The 16,217-nt window shown below is 57.2% G+C and overlaps 3 protein-coding genes across 6 annotated transcripts in view; 2 read left to right on the forward strand and 1 right to left on the reverse strand.

The window, feature by feature from the left end:
• The first annotated feature begins 270 nt into the window (after positions 1-270).
• Positions 271-6,655, forward strand: TSR1 (TSR1 ribosome maturation factor). Its single transcript, XM_084273035.1, has 15 exons — positions 271-380; positions 455-558; positions 895-1,111; positions 1,192-1,326; positions 1,460-1,887; positions 2,645-2,804; positions 3,140-3,300; positions 3,555-3,757; positions 4,190-4,352; positions 4,490-4,600; positions 4,945-5,077; positions 5,465-5,581; positions 5,860-6,000; positions 6,110-6,184; positions 6,283-6,655. Exons 1-15 carry the CDS (start codon positions 284-286, stop codon positions 6,462-6,464), a joined length of 2,427 nt encoding a protein of 808 aa, XP_084129161.1. The 5' UTR covers positions 271-283; the 3' UTR covers positions 6,465-6,655.
• Positions 6,656-7,043: 388 nt separating this feature from the next.
• On the reverse strand, positions 7,044-9,315 carry SRR (serine racemase; the record flags this gene model as incomplete). The annotated part of the gene is made up of 7 exons (XM_084273019.1): positions 7,044-7,316; positions 7,577-7,786; positions 8,001-8,075; positions 8,170-8,289; positions 8,360-8,463; positions 8,773-8,908; positions 9,148-9,315. The coding sequence occupies 7 exons, from the start codon at positions 9,313-9,315 to the stop codon at positions 7,119-7,121; spliced, it is 1,011 nt and encodes a 336-aa protein (XP_084129145.1). The 3' UTR covers positions 7,044-7,118.
• A 122-nt stretch (positions 9,316-9,437) lies between these two features.
• SMG6 (SMG6 nonsense mediated mRNA decay factor) overlaps positions 9,438-16,217 on the forward strand; it is a gene marked incomplete at its 5' end in the record, with an annotated part of 113,536 nt that continues 106,756 nt past the window's right edge. For 2 of the 4 annotated variants that reach the window (XM_084272820.1, XM_084272822.1), the window contains 4 exons: positions 9,438-9,522; positions 11,068-12,820; positions 14,588-14,780; positions 15,598-15,708. In XM_084272820.1, coding sequence (XP_084128946.1) covers positions 9,438-9,522; positions 11,068-12,820; positions 14,588-14,780; positions 15,598-15,708 — 2,142 coding nt within the window. Of the gene's footprint in view, positions 9,532-11,067; positions 12,821-14,587; positions 14,781-15,597; positions 15,709-16,217 lie in introns of those variants that run through there. The other 2 variants (XM_084272821.1, XM_084272823.1) reach the window with 2 other exon arrangements.

The following is a 16,217-nucleotide window of genomic DNA, read 5'->3' on the forward strand; positions in this document are numbered from 1 at the left end:
GGGCCGAGCCCCGTCCGGGGGGGGGTGGTGGGGGGCGCCGCTTCCTCCCCTCTGTACAAAGACCTGCCCAAGAAAAGCGCTGAGGGAACGGCTGCTGCTCCCGCCTCACGTTTCCCTCCCCCCCCCCCCGCCGTGCTGGCCCCGCGGCTCGGCCCGGCCCCGGGGCGGTGCTTTCCCGCCCGCTCCCCCACCCACCCCCCGCCCCGCAGCCGTCGTAGTCCGTGCGCTGCTGGAAGTGACGCGGACGGAAGCGCTGAGGCGGCGGCGGCGAGGAGGCAGCAGCATGGTGGCGGCGGCCGCTCACCGGCCCGGGCCGCTGAAGCAGCAGAACAAGGCGCACAAGGGCGGGAAGCACAGCGGGGCGGCGCAGCGCCGCGTCGGTAGGTGAGGCGGGGTGGCCCCGGCCGGCTCTAGGCCCCCGCGGGCCGCCTCACCGCTCTTTCCCTCCGCCTAGGCCGCGTCTCGGTCAAGGCCCAACCCCGCCGTCGGCTCCGCGACCTCAGCAGGGTGGACCGGCGGCACCAGGCCCTGCAGCTCCGCCGGCAGAGCAAGGAGGCGGTGAGGGCCCGGGGAGGGGCTGGGCTCGGGGCCGGTGCTGATGTGGCGAACGGGCCGCTTCGTGTCCTTGCCGGGGTGGGGGGGGTGCGGGAGTCGGTCCGGGGCGGATCTCGATGCCGGTGGGTGTGTGTGTGGGGGTGGCCCGAGCCCGCTCGGGGCTTTGCGGAGGGATCAGGAGCTGGGCTAGGGAGGGGAGTGAGCGCCAGGGTCAGTCTGGGGGAAGCGGTGGGTTAATGGGCCCGGTGGGTTCGGGTTGAGCTGCGGAGGGATCCGGTGTTGATCTGAGGGCTGGGGTAGGGCTCGGGGTTGGTTCTGGGGCTCACGGTGTGCCCACAGGTGCTGGCAGAGAAGAGGAGCTTGGGCAGCAAGGATGGGCCCCCGCACCTCGTGGTTGTGGTGCCGCTGCACAGCCGGGCTGCAGCCCACGACACCCTCCGCTTGCTGCAGAGCCAGGACTCCGTTGTTGTCCGTGTGGATGAGGGGAAAGCTGGTGGCTTTGTGCTCCTCTGCCCCCGACTCAAGCAGCGCTGGCGCTTTGCAACAGCAGAGCCAGGTGAGGAAACGCCGTAGTTGGTGTGGTTCTTGGCTCCGTGCCCCTGGCAGGCTCAGTAATGGGGGTGTTTTTGTATGCAGGGGACCTTCACGCTGTCTTAGACCTAGCAAAGGTCGCTGACTCCCTCCTGTTTATCCTGGATCCTGCAGATGGCTGGGACAGTGCAGGAGACCACTGCCTCTCCTGCCTCTTTGCCCAGGGGCTCCCCAGTTACGGTGAGGAAACATTTAGGGTGAATCTCTGGTTTGGTTGTGTGGGTTTATCTGACTTTGTGTAAGTGCTTGGTAAAAGAGGGGTAAGAACATTGACCACCCGACCCTGAGCTCTGCTCCCTGTGCTGCTTCGTAGCTCTTGCTGTTCCGGGAGGCACCGATTTGCCACCTAAGAAGCGGATAGATGCCAGAAGGAAACTTGCTAAGGCCATTGAGAAGCGCTTTCCCGAGGCCAAGCTCTTCCCCCTGAGCACGGAGCAGGACTCCTCGCTGCTGCTGAGGCACCTTGCTACCCAGAAGCAGCGCCACCTGGCTTTCCGGGACAGGCGGGCTCACCTGCTCGCCTACACCGCACAGTTTGTGCCCGGTCAGGAGAGCGACCTGGTTGGGACTTTGAAGGTGTCTGGCTTTATCCGGGGACAGAGCCTGGATGTGAACAGCCTGGTGCATATTGTAGGGCATGGAGACTTCCAGATCAGCCAGGTGGATTCTCCCCCCGATCCCCTGTCTTTGAACCCCAGAGTGGTTAAAGGACCGAAGAGGAGTCAGGACATGGAGGTGCAGGTGTGTGTGTGGGGGGAGGCCAGAGGGTTGTACATGCTCAAGGGGAGGGGAGAAGTAGCTGTGTTAGAGGCAGTAGGGCTGCATTCTGCCACTGAGCTGCAGTTCCTCCCCCTCTGCTCTGCCTTGGTCAGGCCCCACCTGGAGTGTGGTGTCCAGTTCTGGGCTCCCTGGTATAAAAAAGACAGGGATCTCCTGGAGAGAGTCCAGAGGAGGCTACGAAGATGATGAAGGGCCTGGAGCATCTCCCCTGTGAGGAAAGGCTCAGTGAGCTGGGACTGTTCAGCCAGGAGAAAAGACTAAGGGGGGACCTTATTAATGTTTATAGACATCTTAAGTATGGGATGCAGGGGGAAATGGGCAGCCCCTTTTCAGTGTCTGTGAGGACAGGACAAGGGGCAATGGCTGCAAGTTGGAGCACAGGAAGTTCCACAGCAACATGGGGAAGAACTTTTCCCCAGAGAGGGTGAGGGAGCCCTGGGACAGGCTGCCCAGGGGGTGTGGAGTCTCCATCTCTGGCGAGACTCCAGCCCCATCTGGACGCCTCCCTGTGCAATATGAGCTGGGGAGCTGCTTTGGCAGGGGGGTTGGACCTGATGAGCTCCGGAGGTCCCTTCCAACCCCTGGGATTCTATGAGTCCTTGCCCACACCGGGTATTGAAGGTTATGTTACATGATACTGAAGGGAATTTCACTTGGGACTGATAGCTGGCTTGAGTTAGGTGTATTCACTACTGGGAACTCTGCTCCTGCCCTCCAGGATGACTCTGTCAATGGTACGTGTGAGATGGAAGAGGACATTAAGGTCCTGATGAAGGCAGACCCAAATAAGCAAGAGTCTTTGCAGTCAGAAGTGGTTCCTGATCCTATGGAAGGGGAACAGACATGGCCTACTGAAGAAGAACTGCAAGAAGCAGAGGGTGAGTAGCAGCAGTACTTCTGTGCTTCTTCCTTGTCCCTGTTAAGAAGGTTGTTAGAAATCATCTGTCACTAGGATGGCTGAGCATGGCTGAGAAGAAAAGTGCTAGTTGAGAGCCCAGGGCTTCCATTCCTAGTCCTGCCTCCTGACTGCCAGGCTCTGCCTTGTGCCTGGGGGTAGCATGGTTATGGTTTAACTGGTCTTTCTGGGCCCTGACCAATTCTGTGCTGGGAAACAGCGAATCTGGTCTCGAGCTGACATTGGCTGTCCTGGTGTAAATGTTGCTGAGGGAAAGGAGAATTGTTCCTGTATTAACTGTTGATGGGAATCCTGCAGCTTCTCTGAAGGCAAACAGGAGGGTGGTGAAGGTCCCCAAAGGCACATCCAAGTACCAGGCTGCCTGGATTGTAGATGATGAAGAAGGCAATCAAGAAGATGATGATGATGATGAAGATGATGACATTGACGATGATATGATGGAAGAGGCAGTTTCTCAGGTACTTCTATAAGCTGATACTACCAGTGATCTCCAGGGTGCTGTTGTGTATCCTAGGACAATCCTGTTGCTCCATGCAGGGGCACAACACAGAGCCAGGACTTGCCTGGATTTAAATCTCTGGCGTGTATCATGTTGTTTCTTGGGCCTGTTGGATACTGAGGCGAAGGGGCTGTTGTCTAGTGTGGGGCCTAATTCTAGTGTGGGGCTGTTGTCTAGTGTGCTCACGGGCTCTGTTGCCACCCTGTGTGTCAGGAGGGGGAGAGCAGTGAGGAGGAAGAGGAGCCTGCAGAGGAGGAATGTGAGACCATGACCATTTCCGAGTGTTTGCGGGACGACCAGTACGATGAAAAGGTGGAGGAAGATGAACAGATGCTGGAGAGATACAAACAGGAGAGAATGGATGAAATGTTTCCAGATGAGATAGACACCCCACGTGATGTACCAGCCAGAGTCAGGTAAGAAACAGGATGCTTTGCTGGGAGAGGAGCTGGAAGGTGCTCTTCTGTTTAGTTTGGTGAGCTAGGGCAGGAAGCCTGTGATGTCTTAGCCGTGGTGTCTGAACCTGGCTGAAGGACTCTTCTGAAGACCTCCTAGGCTCTGAGGCTTCCAGGGGAGGCAGCATGTGGGCCTGGGCAGTTCCCTGCAGCAGGGAGTGCTGGATCCTACCTGGGAGAGGGAGGAGGGTGGCAAAGCCTTGATGCAAGGGCAGGTGGTTTGGGGAGCTGCTGTTTCCAGCTCTCCCTGCAGCGAGGTCTTCTCTGGGTGCTGAGGTTTGCTTTGCTCCCTTTGCCCTCTCTGAAGGTGCGAGTCCTTGCGAAACACAGAAGGTGCTGGCCAGACCCCTTGATTTATGAAGTAGTTTGCCTGTCTTCTTACCTGTTCTTTAGGTTCCAGAAGTACAGGGGGCTGAAGAGCTTCCGGACTTCTCCATGGGACCCCAAAGAGAACCTCCCAAGGGACTATGCCAGGATTTTCCAGTTCCAGGACTTCTCCCGAACCAGAAAGCACCTCTTCCGGCAAATTGAGAAAGGGGAAACTGAAGGAGCCTTGGTAAATCCCTCTTCTCTTGCTGTCTTGCTGATCTCTTCCCTCAGTGTATTCTCTTGCTCTTAGTAGGAAGGACTTGGCAGGGTGGTGGCTGAGTTCTCTATTGAGGAAAGAATTCACAAGCAATCCTCTCTTGGCAGGTTGGCTGGTACGTTACACTTCACATCTGCAACGTCCCTGTCTCTGTGATGGAGAGCTTCAAAGAAGGAAAGCCCCTAGTCCTGTTCTCACTGCTTCCCCACGAACAAAAGGTGACTGAGTCCAACCCTGGTGATACCTCGTAGGCGTGCAGCTCCTTGTGTGACTCTTTCTGGCTTGGAGAGGCTGTGGCTTCCACAGGGTTTGGGTTGAAATCCCCCCACATTATTCCTACTTCAGAGTAGGACCTTCCCTCGGGGCAGAGCAGGCTGAAGCTGCCAGCGGCATTCAGGCTCAAGTATCTAAGCCTGGCTGAGGTGTTTGTGTTCTCAGCAGTTCCTTGGGAACCTGTTGTTGAGGGTGTTGATCCCTGCTGCAGCAGCCTGTTGCTTTGTGCTCTGGCCACTGTGGTTGCCAGCCCTGCTGTCAGCCCCTCACTGTGCTGCCTCTCCTGCAGATGTCTGTCTTGAACTTCCTGGTTCGTCGGCACCCGAGCAACAGCGAGCCAGTGAAGGCAAAGGAGGAGCTGATCTTCCACTGTGGGTTCAGGCGCTTCCGAGCGTCCCCCCTGTTCTCCCAGCACACCTCAGGTTTGTGAGGGACCGGTGGGGTGGGTGCAGGTGTGCCAGGAGGTGGGGCTGGGGTGTCTTAAGGGTAGGAAGCCTGTGATGTCTTAGCCGTGGTGTCTGAACCTGGCTGAAGGACTCTTGTGAAGACTCACTCCTAGGCTCTGAGGCTTCCAGGGGGGGGACACTAAACAGTGGGGAGTGGAAGGGCTTGAGTGGGGTAGCTTACCCATGCAAGGTGGGTGGCAGCTCCATGCAGCCAGCTTGTAGCTCAGAGCACCACCTTCACTCTGTGCCAGCAGGATGGGGGCACCTGAGACCTGTTCTCCTAAAGCACAGAGTCTGTTTGCCAGTTGGTGGGGTTTCCCAGAGCTCTGAGGCCTGAAGGCTGTCACTGCTGTTCTGTCCTAGCTGATAAGCACAAACTGGAACGGTTCCTGCGCCCGGACGCTGCGCTGGTGGTGACTGTTTACGCTCCCATCACTTTCCCTCCTGCCTCAGTGTTGCTTTTCAAGCAGAGGAGTAATGGTAAGTTGGCAAGTGCTGAGGACGTGGTGCCTGGAAAACAAATGCTAGCCAGCCATACCCATACCCTACTCTTATAGGTGCATTAATCCATGAAGTAAGACTTGAAAAAGCTGTCCCCTTCGTGCTTTCTGAGGGCATTAATGCATTTCCACCCCTGTTACTGCTGGCACTTTAGCTTCTTGTTGCTGTGGGCCTGTGACGCTTTAGGGAAGGGAGTTGTGGGGGAGGAGGAGGAGGTGATGGAGGCACTTTGGTACAAGAGTGACTGTGTGTTGTAGGAATGCATGACCTCATTGCTACGGGTTCTCTGCTGTCTGTGGACCCAGACAGGATTGTCATCAAGAGGCTGGTGCTCAGTGGCCATCCTTTTAAGATCTTCACCAAGACAGCTGTCGTGAGATACATGTTCTTTAACAGAGGTATGGCCTGGCTTTGTGTGGTGGAAGCAGAACTCCCACCCCCATGAGAGCGGCTGTGTTGGTGCAGCAGAGCCTGTTTCTTACCCACCTTTTGTGTTGTGATCTCCAGAGGATGTGATGTGGTTTAAGCCAGTGGAGCTGAGGACAAAGTGGGGTCGTAGAGGACACATCAAGGAGCCCTTAGGTAGGTTTGGTTCTGTGTTCACCTCTGTGGTGCTGGGCAGGATGTGGTTCTCCTGGGCCAGGAGGGAGACAGCTCACAGCCTCCTGCTCTCTGCCTAGGGACCCACGGTCACATGAAGTGCCACTTCGATGGACAGCTGAAGTCCCAGGATACGGTGCTGCTGAACCTCTACAAGCGTGTTTATCCTAAATGGACTTATGACCCCCACGTTCCAGAGCCTGTGCCATGGGTACAGAGTGAGAGCACCACCCTGCCAGTGCAGGAGGTGGAGATGGAATAAGTCTCCTGTGTGGCTGCTGCAGTTTGTGCCTTGGCTGCCTGGATGCTGCTCTCATCCTGCGCACAGTGGGGACAGCGCCGATGTCTGGGACGTGTTACTGCTGGGGTCTGTGCAGAGGCAGCTGTCTGACCAGCTGCTGCTCAGGTACCAGCTACAGCTATTTATTTTAATGGAAAATGTTTTAAAAAACATCTAGGTGCCTGTGTCTTGGTGGTGGTGGCCAGCTGGGGAGGCCAGCTGGGGAGGCAGCATGCACCTCTTCTCGTGAGCCTCATGGTGCATGGGCTGTTGTGTTTCCCTCCTGCCCTGCTGCAGTGGTGGGTCTGAGGTTTAGCTGTTTTGAGGACAGGAACTGGCTGGAAGTTAGTGTTGGTGCCAACAAAGGTGAAGTACAGCTGGGGAGAGCAGCTGAATGCAGCTTGCTGGAGACCTGTCCCAGAGCAGAATGGCTGGGGAGGGGAAAACAGGCAGTGCTTTGGTTCCTGCCCCCCCCGCCCCCATGCTGACCCTTTGCTGTGCTGCACAGACCAATGCCCACTTCCCTTATCCCTCCACAAAAACATACAAACATTTGGGGTTGTTCATTTGGTTTTAGTAATGCAGACTGGACAAATTCAGAATGAGGTTTCTGTTGCTTGAGACCCTGCTCTGTTCTCACTCTGCTTTCCCAGGGAGGTCTGTGAGCCAGCTCAGGGAGCTCAGATCCACGTTTCCCCCACACAGCACGATGCAAACGTTCTCCACCTCTTGGGGCACTGCCTGGAACTGCTCTGAGAGCACAGCTGCCACTCCCACACCTGCTGTTGGCTCAATGAGCAGCTTCATCCTTTCCCACACCAGCCGTGTGGCTTGCTGTCGGGACAGAGCAAGCAGCTGTCATCCCAGCAGCAAGGACAGGCTGCTCCAGGGCTATGGAGGGCACATCTCCTTGCAGCATTTTGGGAAGGGGGAGCAGAGCTTCTGCCAGCCCTTTCCAACTGGAGACTGGCTGGTGTGTGGCTGGGGTGGTGTGCAGGGGCTGGGAGAGTGCAGGGTGAGACGGGACAGTACAGAGGTAGAGGCAGCTGCTTGCTGGCACCTACTGTGAGAAGGGAGCTGGGAGCAACGTTTACCTTGATTTCTTCCTCTGAGACTGTCAGGACATCATCAACCAAATCCCTGATGATGGGCCAGGTGTTGGGTCCAATGCTGGTTTTAACAGCATCTGCGATGGTATCCGGTGGGTGAGGGTTGGGGGTCAGTTCCCCCCGTACCTTGGACTGGTAACAGTCATCTGCATTGCGTGGCTCGGCTGCAAACACTTTCACATCTGGTCTCAAAGCCTGGGGAGAGCAGGAGGAGCTGCTCTGTTTAAACTACTGTGTGTGTGTCTGTCTGTCTGTCTGTCCTGCTGCTGTGAGCGCAGGGGGCCAAGCATGACATGCTGGTGTCATGCAGACCCCAGGCTGCAGCTTTCCACAGCTGCTGCATCCCTGGGAGCTCTGCCCTTCCCATGGGGAGATGCAGCCCCTGTTTCCCAGGTGAGCTGCTGCCTACCTTGATGGCAACTGCTATTCCTGCAATCATTCCTCCACCTCCAACTGGAACCACCACGGCGTTGATCTCGGGTGCCTGCATGGAACAGAAGGGTGAGTGCTGCTTCTTGCTGCCTCTCTGCCTGGGAGGAGCAGAGCAGACCCAGGCCTGAGCCCTGCCTTTCCCTCACCTGCTCCAGCACCTCCAGGCCAATAGTGCCTTGTCCTGCGATCACCGCCGGCTCCTGGTTGGGGTGCACCAGGACTCCTCCTGTCTCCTGGACCACACGAGCTGCTGTCTCTGCTCTGGACTAAGGGCAAGAGGGCAGATGGTCACCTCTGTCTGGGCAGTGTCCCTAGCCCACCCCTGCTGTCCCTTACTTTGTCACTGGGCTCGCAGGGCACCAGTGTGGCGCCGTAGGTGCGGATGGCGGCTTGCTTACAGCACGGGGCTGTCCGGGGCACCACGATGTAGGCAGGAATCCCTGTGTGACAAAAGAGGTGGCGGATCAAACAGCCAAGCCAGGGGCCAGCTAGCCCTGCAGCATGTGCCTTGCCTGTGCTAGTTCAGGATGGGGTTGCTCCCACTCATCTCTAGGGCTATAGGAGCTGGTGCATGGAGCTGCCCTTGCCTGGGGCTGGGCTCTCATATACTGCTCCCACTCATCTCTAGGGGCTATAGGAGCTGGGGCATGGAGCTGCCCTTGCCTGGGGCTGGGCTCTCATATACCCTGTCCCCATGCCTGCTGCCCTGCTCGCCCTGGGAGGGAGCTGGAGCTCGGCACACGTGTTACCTTCTGCCTGGGCAGCGCAGGCGAGTGCCTGGCCATGATTCCCACTGCTGTGTGTCACAACGGCTGGAGGCAGCCCCGTTCCATTACGCTTGCTTTCCTCAACGAGGCTCCGGACGGCGTTCAGGGCCCCCCGGATCTGGAAGGAGAAGCTCAGCAGCATCACTGCTGCTGCCCGGGCTGGCTGGAGAGTCCCTTCCTTGGGGGGGGGTGGGGGGGGGGTACAGCCCCTGCGCAGGGTGGCGGAAGCCATGTCTGCTTCCAGGGCTGCCGACGGAAAGAGAGTTTCTCCGGTGTAAGAAACCCCCTTGGTCCCCGAGCCGGGCTGGGCCGGGCCGGACCGGGGTGGGGGGGGTGCCCGGCCCCACCACCGCGCACCTTGAAGGACCCGGTCCTCTGGAAGAGCTCGCACTTGAAGAGCAGCCGGCGGCCGGCCAGCCGGTCCAGGCTCCCGCAGGTGAGCAAGGGGGTGCGGTGCAACCGGCCGCGCAGCCGCTCCTCCGCCGCCCGGACGTCGGCCAAAGCCGGGCGGACCAGCCCCGCCATGTGCTCGGTACCGCGCCGGGCCCGCGACCACCGCCGGGGAGCCTAAGTGCGCGCATGCGTGCGCTGGCACTTCTGGCCCTGTGCGGCTGCCGTCCGCCTGCCCCGCCCCTCGCGCAGGGAAGATGGCGGAGGGGCTGGAGCGCGTCCGCGTCTCGGCCGCCGAGCTGCGGGACATGGTGGCGGCGCAGGCCCGCGCCGCGGCTGGCGGTGAGCGAGGCGAGGGGGGCGGCGGGGACCGGCGGGGCGGCGGGGGAAGCCTGGAGCCGCTGTTTGGGCCTTTCCCCCTTCCCATGGAGGCACCTGCCTGGGGGCGGGCCGGGCCCCTCGGCCGGGGCCGGGGTCGGGGTCGGGGCTGGGTCTGGGGCCGGGGCCGGGGCCGGGCCCGCGTTGCCGCCGGGGTGAGAGCGAACGGGGTCTCTGGGAGGCTGCGGGGCGCCCGGCGCGGCTTAACCCCGGGGTCCGCTCGGTCCCTGCCCGCGGGGTCTTTCTGCCGCCCCCGGTACCGGCGTCTCTTACCGGGGCCGACTGCTGGCTGGTTCCTGACGGGCGGGAGGAGCGGGGAGCCGCCGCGTGTAACGGCCCGGCCTCGGCGTCACGCTTAATTACGCGTGGCCTGTTTGTGTAACGGCGTTACCGAGGGGGAGACGCGGTCTCGGGTTCAAGCGGCTCCCGTGGCGGAGCCGGGGGGGGGGGGGTTGGACAGGGCAGCGCCCGGGAACAGGCGGCACCTCTTAACGCTCAAGCTGTTTTGCCGGGTACAGACGCTGGAGTCTTGTGCTGTGCGTTCCCTGTCCCTTCCTTAACTTGCTGGGGCTGTGAGGCACAACCTGCTGCAGGGTCTCAAAGCTTTGTTGTATTTTCTCATCCCCTCTTCTTGCTCTGAGTTGTCCCATAAAAACCTGACAGGGAATTTCAGATCTGTTCTCTTGGCTCTGCCCTGTGGGTGGTGGGCTCTTTGCCTTTATTTAAAACTCTCCCCTGAGTATTTGTCATAAATCCCAGACTGGTCTGGGTTGGAAGGGACCCCAAGGGTCACACAGCTCCAACCCCCTGCCACAGGCAGGGACACCAACCTCCAGGCCTGGAGCTACACAAGGCTGCCCAGGGCCCCGTCCAACCTGGCCTTGAACACCCCCAGGGATGGGGCATCTACCACCTCTCTGGGCAGCCTGTTCCAGCCCTTCACCACTCTCCTGTAAAAAACTGCCCTAATGTCTAATTTAAATCTTCCTTCCTTTAGCTTTAATCCATTCCCCCTTGTCCTGCCATTGTCTGCCCTTTTAAAAAGTTGATTCCCCTCCTGTTCTTCTGCTCCCTTCAGGGACTGGCAGGCTGCAATGAGGTCCCCCCGCAGCCTTCTCTTCTCCAGGCTGAACAATCCCAGCTCCCCCAGCCTCTTCTTGTAGGGGAGCTGCTCCAGCCCTCTGATCATCTTTGTGGCTCCTCTGAACCCTCTCCACCAGTTCCTCATATTTCTTGTACTGGGGGCCCCAGCTCTGGCCACAGGACTCCAGCTGGGGCCTCAGGAGGGCAGAGCAGAGAGGAACAATCCCCTCCATGTCCCTGCTGCCACCCCTCTTCCGATGGAGCCCAGGATCCCATCGCCCTTCTGAGCTGCAAGAGCACACTGCTGGCTCATGTTACTCTTCTCATCCACCATCACACCCAGGTCCTTGTCACCACGTTTCTTTTTTATCCCTGGCCAGGTTTTTTTTGTTGGGAATAACTTCCTCCTTTCTGTTTTATCCCCAGAAAACATGAAGGAAGCAAAGGAGCCGAGACACCGCAAGGACAACAGGCGCCCCGACCTGGAGATTTACAAGCCCGGCCTCTCCCGACTGAGGAACAAACTCCTTCTGCCAAAGCAAGAGGCCTCAGAGAAAGAGAGAAGCGGAGCCGAGGAGGAGAGTGCCAGGGCCCCTTCAAGAGGAGGGGCTCCAGTCGTGGAGGACTTTGGCAGAGGTGATGACCCCAGAGAGAATGGTCCTTTGCAGAAAGCTAAAGAGGTAGAGACTAAAGGTGGTCTTCAGAACCAGGAGAACTCATCCAAGCAGCCTGCTCTGGATGAGTGGTGTCCCAAGAACACCAGGAGAACCAAGAAGCCAGACCAGCAGATCTACCAGCCTGGGAAACGCCTGCATTCAGCTGGTAAAGAGCCATCCCTGCGGCCACCCACTGAGGAAGTCAGCAGTAAGCTGGAGCAGCTGAAAATTGAGGGAGAGGAAGAGGCCAAGCACAGCGCTGGGAAGGACAGCAATAGGAAAACCAAATCCAGCACGGAGCCTAGAGAGGGGAGCCAGGTGGGGGAAGGAGTGAAAGCCTCAAGGGGGGAAAGACGAGCGGAGCGGAGCGAGAGGATGAGGAGAACAAGCAGTGAGGTGTTGCAGGGCAGGCTGGGCTCCACCAAGCGGTATTCCCGCTCGGACAAGCGGCGGAGTCGGTACCGCACCTGCAGCACGAGCTCAGCTGGAAGCAACAACAGTGTGGACGGAGCCCCGCTTGTGGATGGGGTGGAGAGGCGGCAGGAGAGTGCCAGGGAAAGAATGCGTCCTAGGAAGCAGCTCTCTGCCTCCTCAACTGACTCCTTGGATGATGAGAGAATCAACGAGGCGGAGGCGTGTGTCCCCAGCTGGAACTCGGACAGGAGGAGGTGCTCAGAGCAGAGCCGAGCCTCTCGGGCTGAGAGCGAGTGGAGCAGCAACGGCAGGGAAGCCAAGGGACACTTCAGAGTCACGTTTGACAGCAAGACTATGAGCAGGGATGTCACTCTGGCAGATACAGATAAAAAAAAGCCCCTGAAGGCGTTTGTTAGCTGCAATGACTCAGAGGCTTCAGAGACTCAGAGGAGCCAGAGCAGAGAGCCCCAAGGGAGGGGCCGAGGGATTCTATTCCTGCCTGCCAACATGGACCTCTCTGCCAGCACCGCCGGCTCCCCTGAACCCAGTCACCCTGGGCCCAGGCTCCTGCTGGGTGGGGTGGGCTGCAAAGGCCCCCGCAGCAGGGGCCGGGGCGGCACTGCTCGCAGGCTGTGGGACCCGAACAACCCGGACCAAAAACCTGCCCTGAAGAGCCAAACAGCTCAGCTTCACTTCCTAGACACGGATGATGAAGTGAGCCCCACCTCCTGGGGGGAAGCCCGCCAGGCCCAGACATCCTACTATAAATTCCAAAACTCAGACAATCCCTACTATTACCCTCGGGCCTCTGGCCAAGGCCCACAGTATCCATATGGGGGGTACTCCCTCCAGTATCCCATGGGTCCAAGCAACGGTGTGTACCCAGGAGCCTATTACCCTGGGTACCCTGGCCAGGCAGGACAGTTCATGTGTGGCCCCCTCCCCCCGACCCCTCTGAGTCCTGAGATGGAGCAACAGATGAGGAACCTCCAGCAGCAGGAGCTCAGCAGGCTCCTCCGTGAGGCTGGGAACCAGGAGCAGCAGCTCAGCAATCTGCTTTCCAGAGACCGTATCAGCCCAGAGGGGCTGGAGAAGATGGCCCAGCTGAGGTTTGTGGCTGTGTGACTGAGTCGTTTCCAGAACCCTTACCCAGAGAAGGGTGACTTTTTTGGGGAGCTGGTGTACTGGGGATGCCAAAGTCTCAGGGATTGGCAGACTGGGCAGCGGCTTGTGATGTGCTGGGTCTGTTGTGTGCAGGTGGTTGTGTAGGTATTGGGAGGAAGCTGAGGGTGAAGGTGTCATTAGCTTGGGCTGGGAGCTAAACTGTGGCTTCTTGTGGTTGGGAATGCCTTGGCTGTGTTGCAGGGATGCCAAGGAGCAGGATGAGCACCTGCTGCAGCTCCTGGGTGGTTCTTGCTCTTGCTGGAGCCGATCTCTCTCAGCTCTAGTGCTCTGGTGTGCTTGCAGCATTGCTGCCTGACTCCTGCTTTCTTACCTGTGCTGGGTTATCTGCTGACTTGCACTGTGGGCTTCACAGACAGTGCCTGTCACCTCCTGCTCCCAGAGAAGTACCGCGTGTGCTCCCGGTGCTGTGTAACAGGAGCACTGGGTTCTGAGCTTCTGAGCACTGTGTGGTTTTGCTCTTGACACTGCTTGACCCCATGACATAGAGCTGTCCAGTGAGAGTAGCCCAGTGACACCAGCTAGTGAGACAGGAGTGATGCTGGTGCTCTGGAGGGTAGTTAACATCGCTGTAGCGAGAGCCAGCTTAGCATGTTTCACATTTACTTGTGACCTCTCTGTCTCTGGGGCTTCTCCACAGGCTGACTGGCAGCAAATCCAGCAGGTGAGCTCACTTCAGGCCTTGCTCTGTGTTTTGGGGGCTTGTGCTGTAGACTACAGGGTGTGACATGTCTGTGTTGAAGCAGCACTGGAGGTGCTCAAGGTGTCAAGGTCACCCTGAGCTGTTGCATGGAGGGAGAGGAAAGCCTGCGTGGTGCTGCCGCTCTCCGTGCGAAGCCCATGCTGTCCTGGGAGTGTAGGCACAGTTGCCTCTTTTATTCTGTCAGGCTTTTCCAGGCATTGCCATCTGGCTTTGCTCCAGGCTTCACCATGTACTGATTTCCACAGGGCTCCAAGCACTCTAAAGGATAAGGCTGCCAAGGCAGCAACAGCTGAGCATCCCCTTTCCCCTAAGCTTGCCCCACGTTTTGCAGAGATGTTTCCAGCCTGCAGCTGTTTGGTTAAATTCAGGGGAGGAGTTCTGCTCCAGCATCCAGGCAAGGCTGTAGGTAGCTGGTGAGGGGAATGTGATTTCTGGAACTCTGAGGCTTTCTTTCCTTCAGGTGGGATGCTCCCTGCTCTTGTTCATTTCTGAGGAAGCAGGGTCTTTGTTTTGGCTGTGTTCTGCTTGGGGGAAAAAGGAGGTGGGGGGACTGTTGTAATGGCAGTGCTTCTGGTGCTTGGTCTGTTTGTTCCTGGCCCTTAGCAGCCAGACTTTGTGCTTGGAAGGAGCAGAGCCTGGCAGCACGTGCTTTCTCTATGTTAGCATCAGGAGGTGCTTGTGCCTTGCTCTTCCCAGTGGCAGAGCCATAGCAGAGCTCCTTGCTCTTTGCCAGGCTCCAGCTCTTTTCTGAAGCACGTGCAAAAGGGTGACAAACCTTTCAGATTTGCCCTCCTGGAGCAGGAAGGATGTTTGCTTGCCCACCACCCTCCAGGACCCACGTGGCAGCATGGATGTGCTGTAGCATGTGAGCTGAACTGCTGTGCTCTCCTGGTTACTGGATGAAAAGCAGCAGGTGGCTCAGCACGTGTTCCCTGGCAGCTCGAGCCCAGCACTTGCTCTTGTGTTGACCACTGGTTGTGTTTTGTTGTAGGGTGGAGATGCTGCAGCTGTATGAGCAGTGTATCCTGATGGATATTGAGTTCTCTGATACCCAGAACGTGGACCAGCTGCTGTGGAAGAATGCCTTCTACCAGGTGATTGAGAAATTCCGGCAGCTTCTCAAGGATCCTCAGGGGGAAAATGCCCAAGAAATACGGAATAAATTGCTCCAGCTTCTAGATGAGGTAAGAAGAGAGAAACATCCCCAAACTCCACTAGTTCCAGGATAGGCTGGTGTTTAAAATGGGATGTAACTGGGCAACTGGTCTTGTTAATCCTGTTCACGTCCCTGTGCTTTAGGCCATCCTTGTGCAAGGAGAGCACTCAGACAGATGATGGTTTATTGTGACAGATGCAGGTCCAGGTGGACACTTGTTACAATTTAAACCAGGCATGTTTGGGTGTATTTTATGTTAATTATAAACTCAATTAAGCTAAAATGAAACGAATGCCCCGAAGTGGAGATAAACAGAAGCATTCCTGGAGGCGTTTGTGGCATCTTTATGAGATTTGATTGAAAACCATTCTGTTAAACTGTGCTGCTTGGTTTGCTCTGCAGAAGTTAAGCTGGCAGATCCAAGAGGCTGTGTGCTGTAGAATTGGTTTGGTGGGAACTTGCTGCTGGAGGGCATCAGTGCAACCTCTTGCTCAAAGCAGGACTCCTCCAACATTAGATCAGACCAGGCTTGGTTTTGTGCATTTTGAAAACCTCTGAGGTTGGAGATTCCTTGTCTTCCTTGTTGTTTTACGAAGAGAAACAGCCCAGACCTTGGGAAGAGGGGCCTTCTTTCATGCACGTGGATTTTGTGCTGGTCATCAGAAAGATCACAGAATCCCAAGGTTGGAAGAGACCTTTGAAGATCATCAAGTCCAACCATTCCCATCCTAAGCTAAACCAGATCCCTAAGTACCTCATCAACCCCTTTTTTTTTTAACCACATCCAGGAAAGGTGACTCAACCAGAAAGTGATTATAACTTCCAAGTCTCTGTGTGTTTTCCAGGGCACTTCTTTTTTCGATGGCCTCCTGCAGAAGCTGCAGGTGTCATACCAGTTCAAGGTAGAGGACTACATGGATGGGATGGCCATCCGCAGCAAACCACTGAGGAAAATGGTAAGTGGGCTTTTTCCTGGAGACTTCCCACCCTGCTAATCGCCTGCAACGTGCCAAACTCAACGTGCTGCACTGCCAGGAGGTAGGCAGCTGTACTCTGAACAGATCTGAGTGGGTTTGCAGGGAATCTTTTTCAGCTATTAGGGAGCTTGTTGAACCAGCTCTGGTGTGTTAACATCTCCGAGCTTCCTTTGCAAAGGACAATTTAATGGGGTTTTTTACCAGCTCTGTGACCAGGGCTAATAAAGGGAAAGAAGTGTCCAAAGATACCCTGGATTTGCCTTAGATATTGAACATCTCCTGTGTCTGTCTGTGGAATCCAGAATAAGGAACAAGGAAAGCTAACACTGCTCTGACACCTGACTTCATATTGCCCTGAGCTGTGAGTGCAAAGGACAGCTGGGGAAGGATATTTTAGTCCAGCTCCATCCCCAGAGAGATGGTTTTGTCTAACAGCTGTCCTCAAATTGGTCATGGACTGAACAACCCTCTTCTGGGGAGAGATGGGA

Source organism: Gallinula chloropus, assembly GCF_964237585.1.
Source record: "Gallinula chloropus genome assembly, chromosome: 19".
Taxonomy (NCBI): Eukaryota; Metazoa; Chordata; class Aves; order Gruiformes; family Rallidae; genus Gallinula; species Gallinula chloropus.

Bases quoted from the DNA above. Each gene is read 5' to 3' on its own strand.
- TSR1 (XM_084273035.1), top strand. From the start codon at position 284: ATGGTGGCGGCGGCCGCTCACCGGCCCGGGCCGCTGAAGCAGCAGAAC. The intron at 1,327-1,459 runs GTGAGGAAACAT...GCTGCTTCGTAG, and splicing joins CCAGGGGCTCCCCAGTTACG to CTCTTGCTGTTCCGGGAGGC. The intron at 5,078-5,464 runs GTTTGTGAGGGA...GTTCTGTCCTAG, and splicing joins GTTCTCCCAGCACACCTCAG to CTGATAAGCACAAACTGGAA.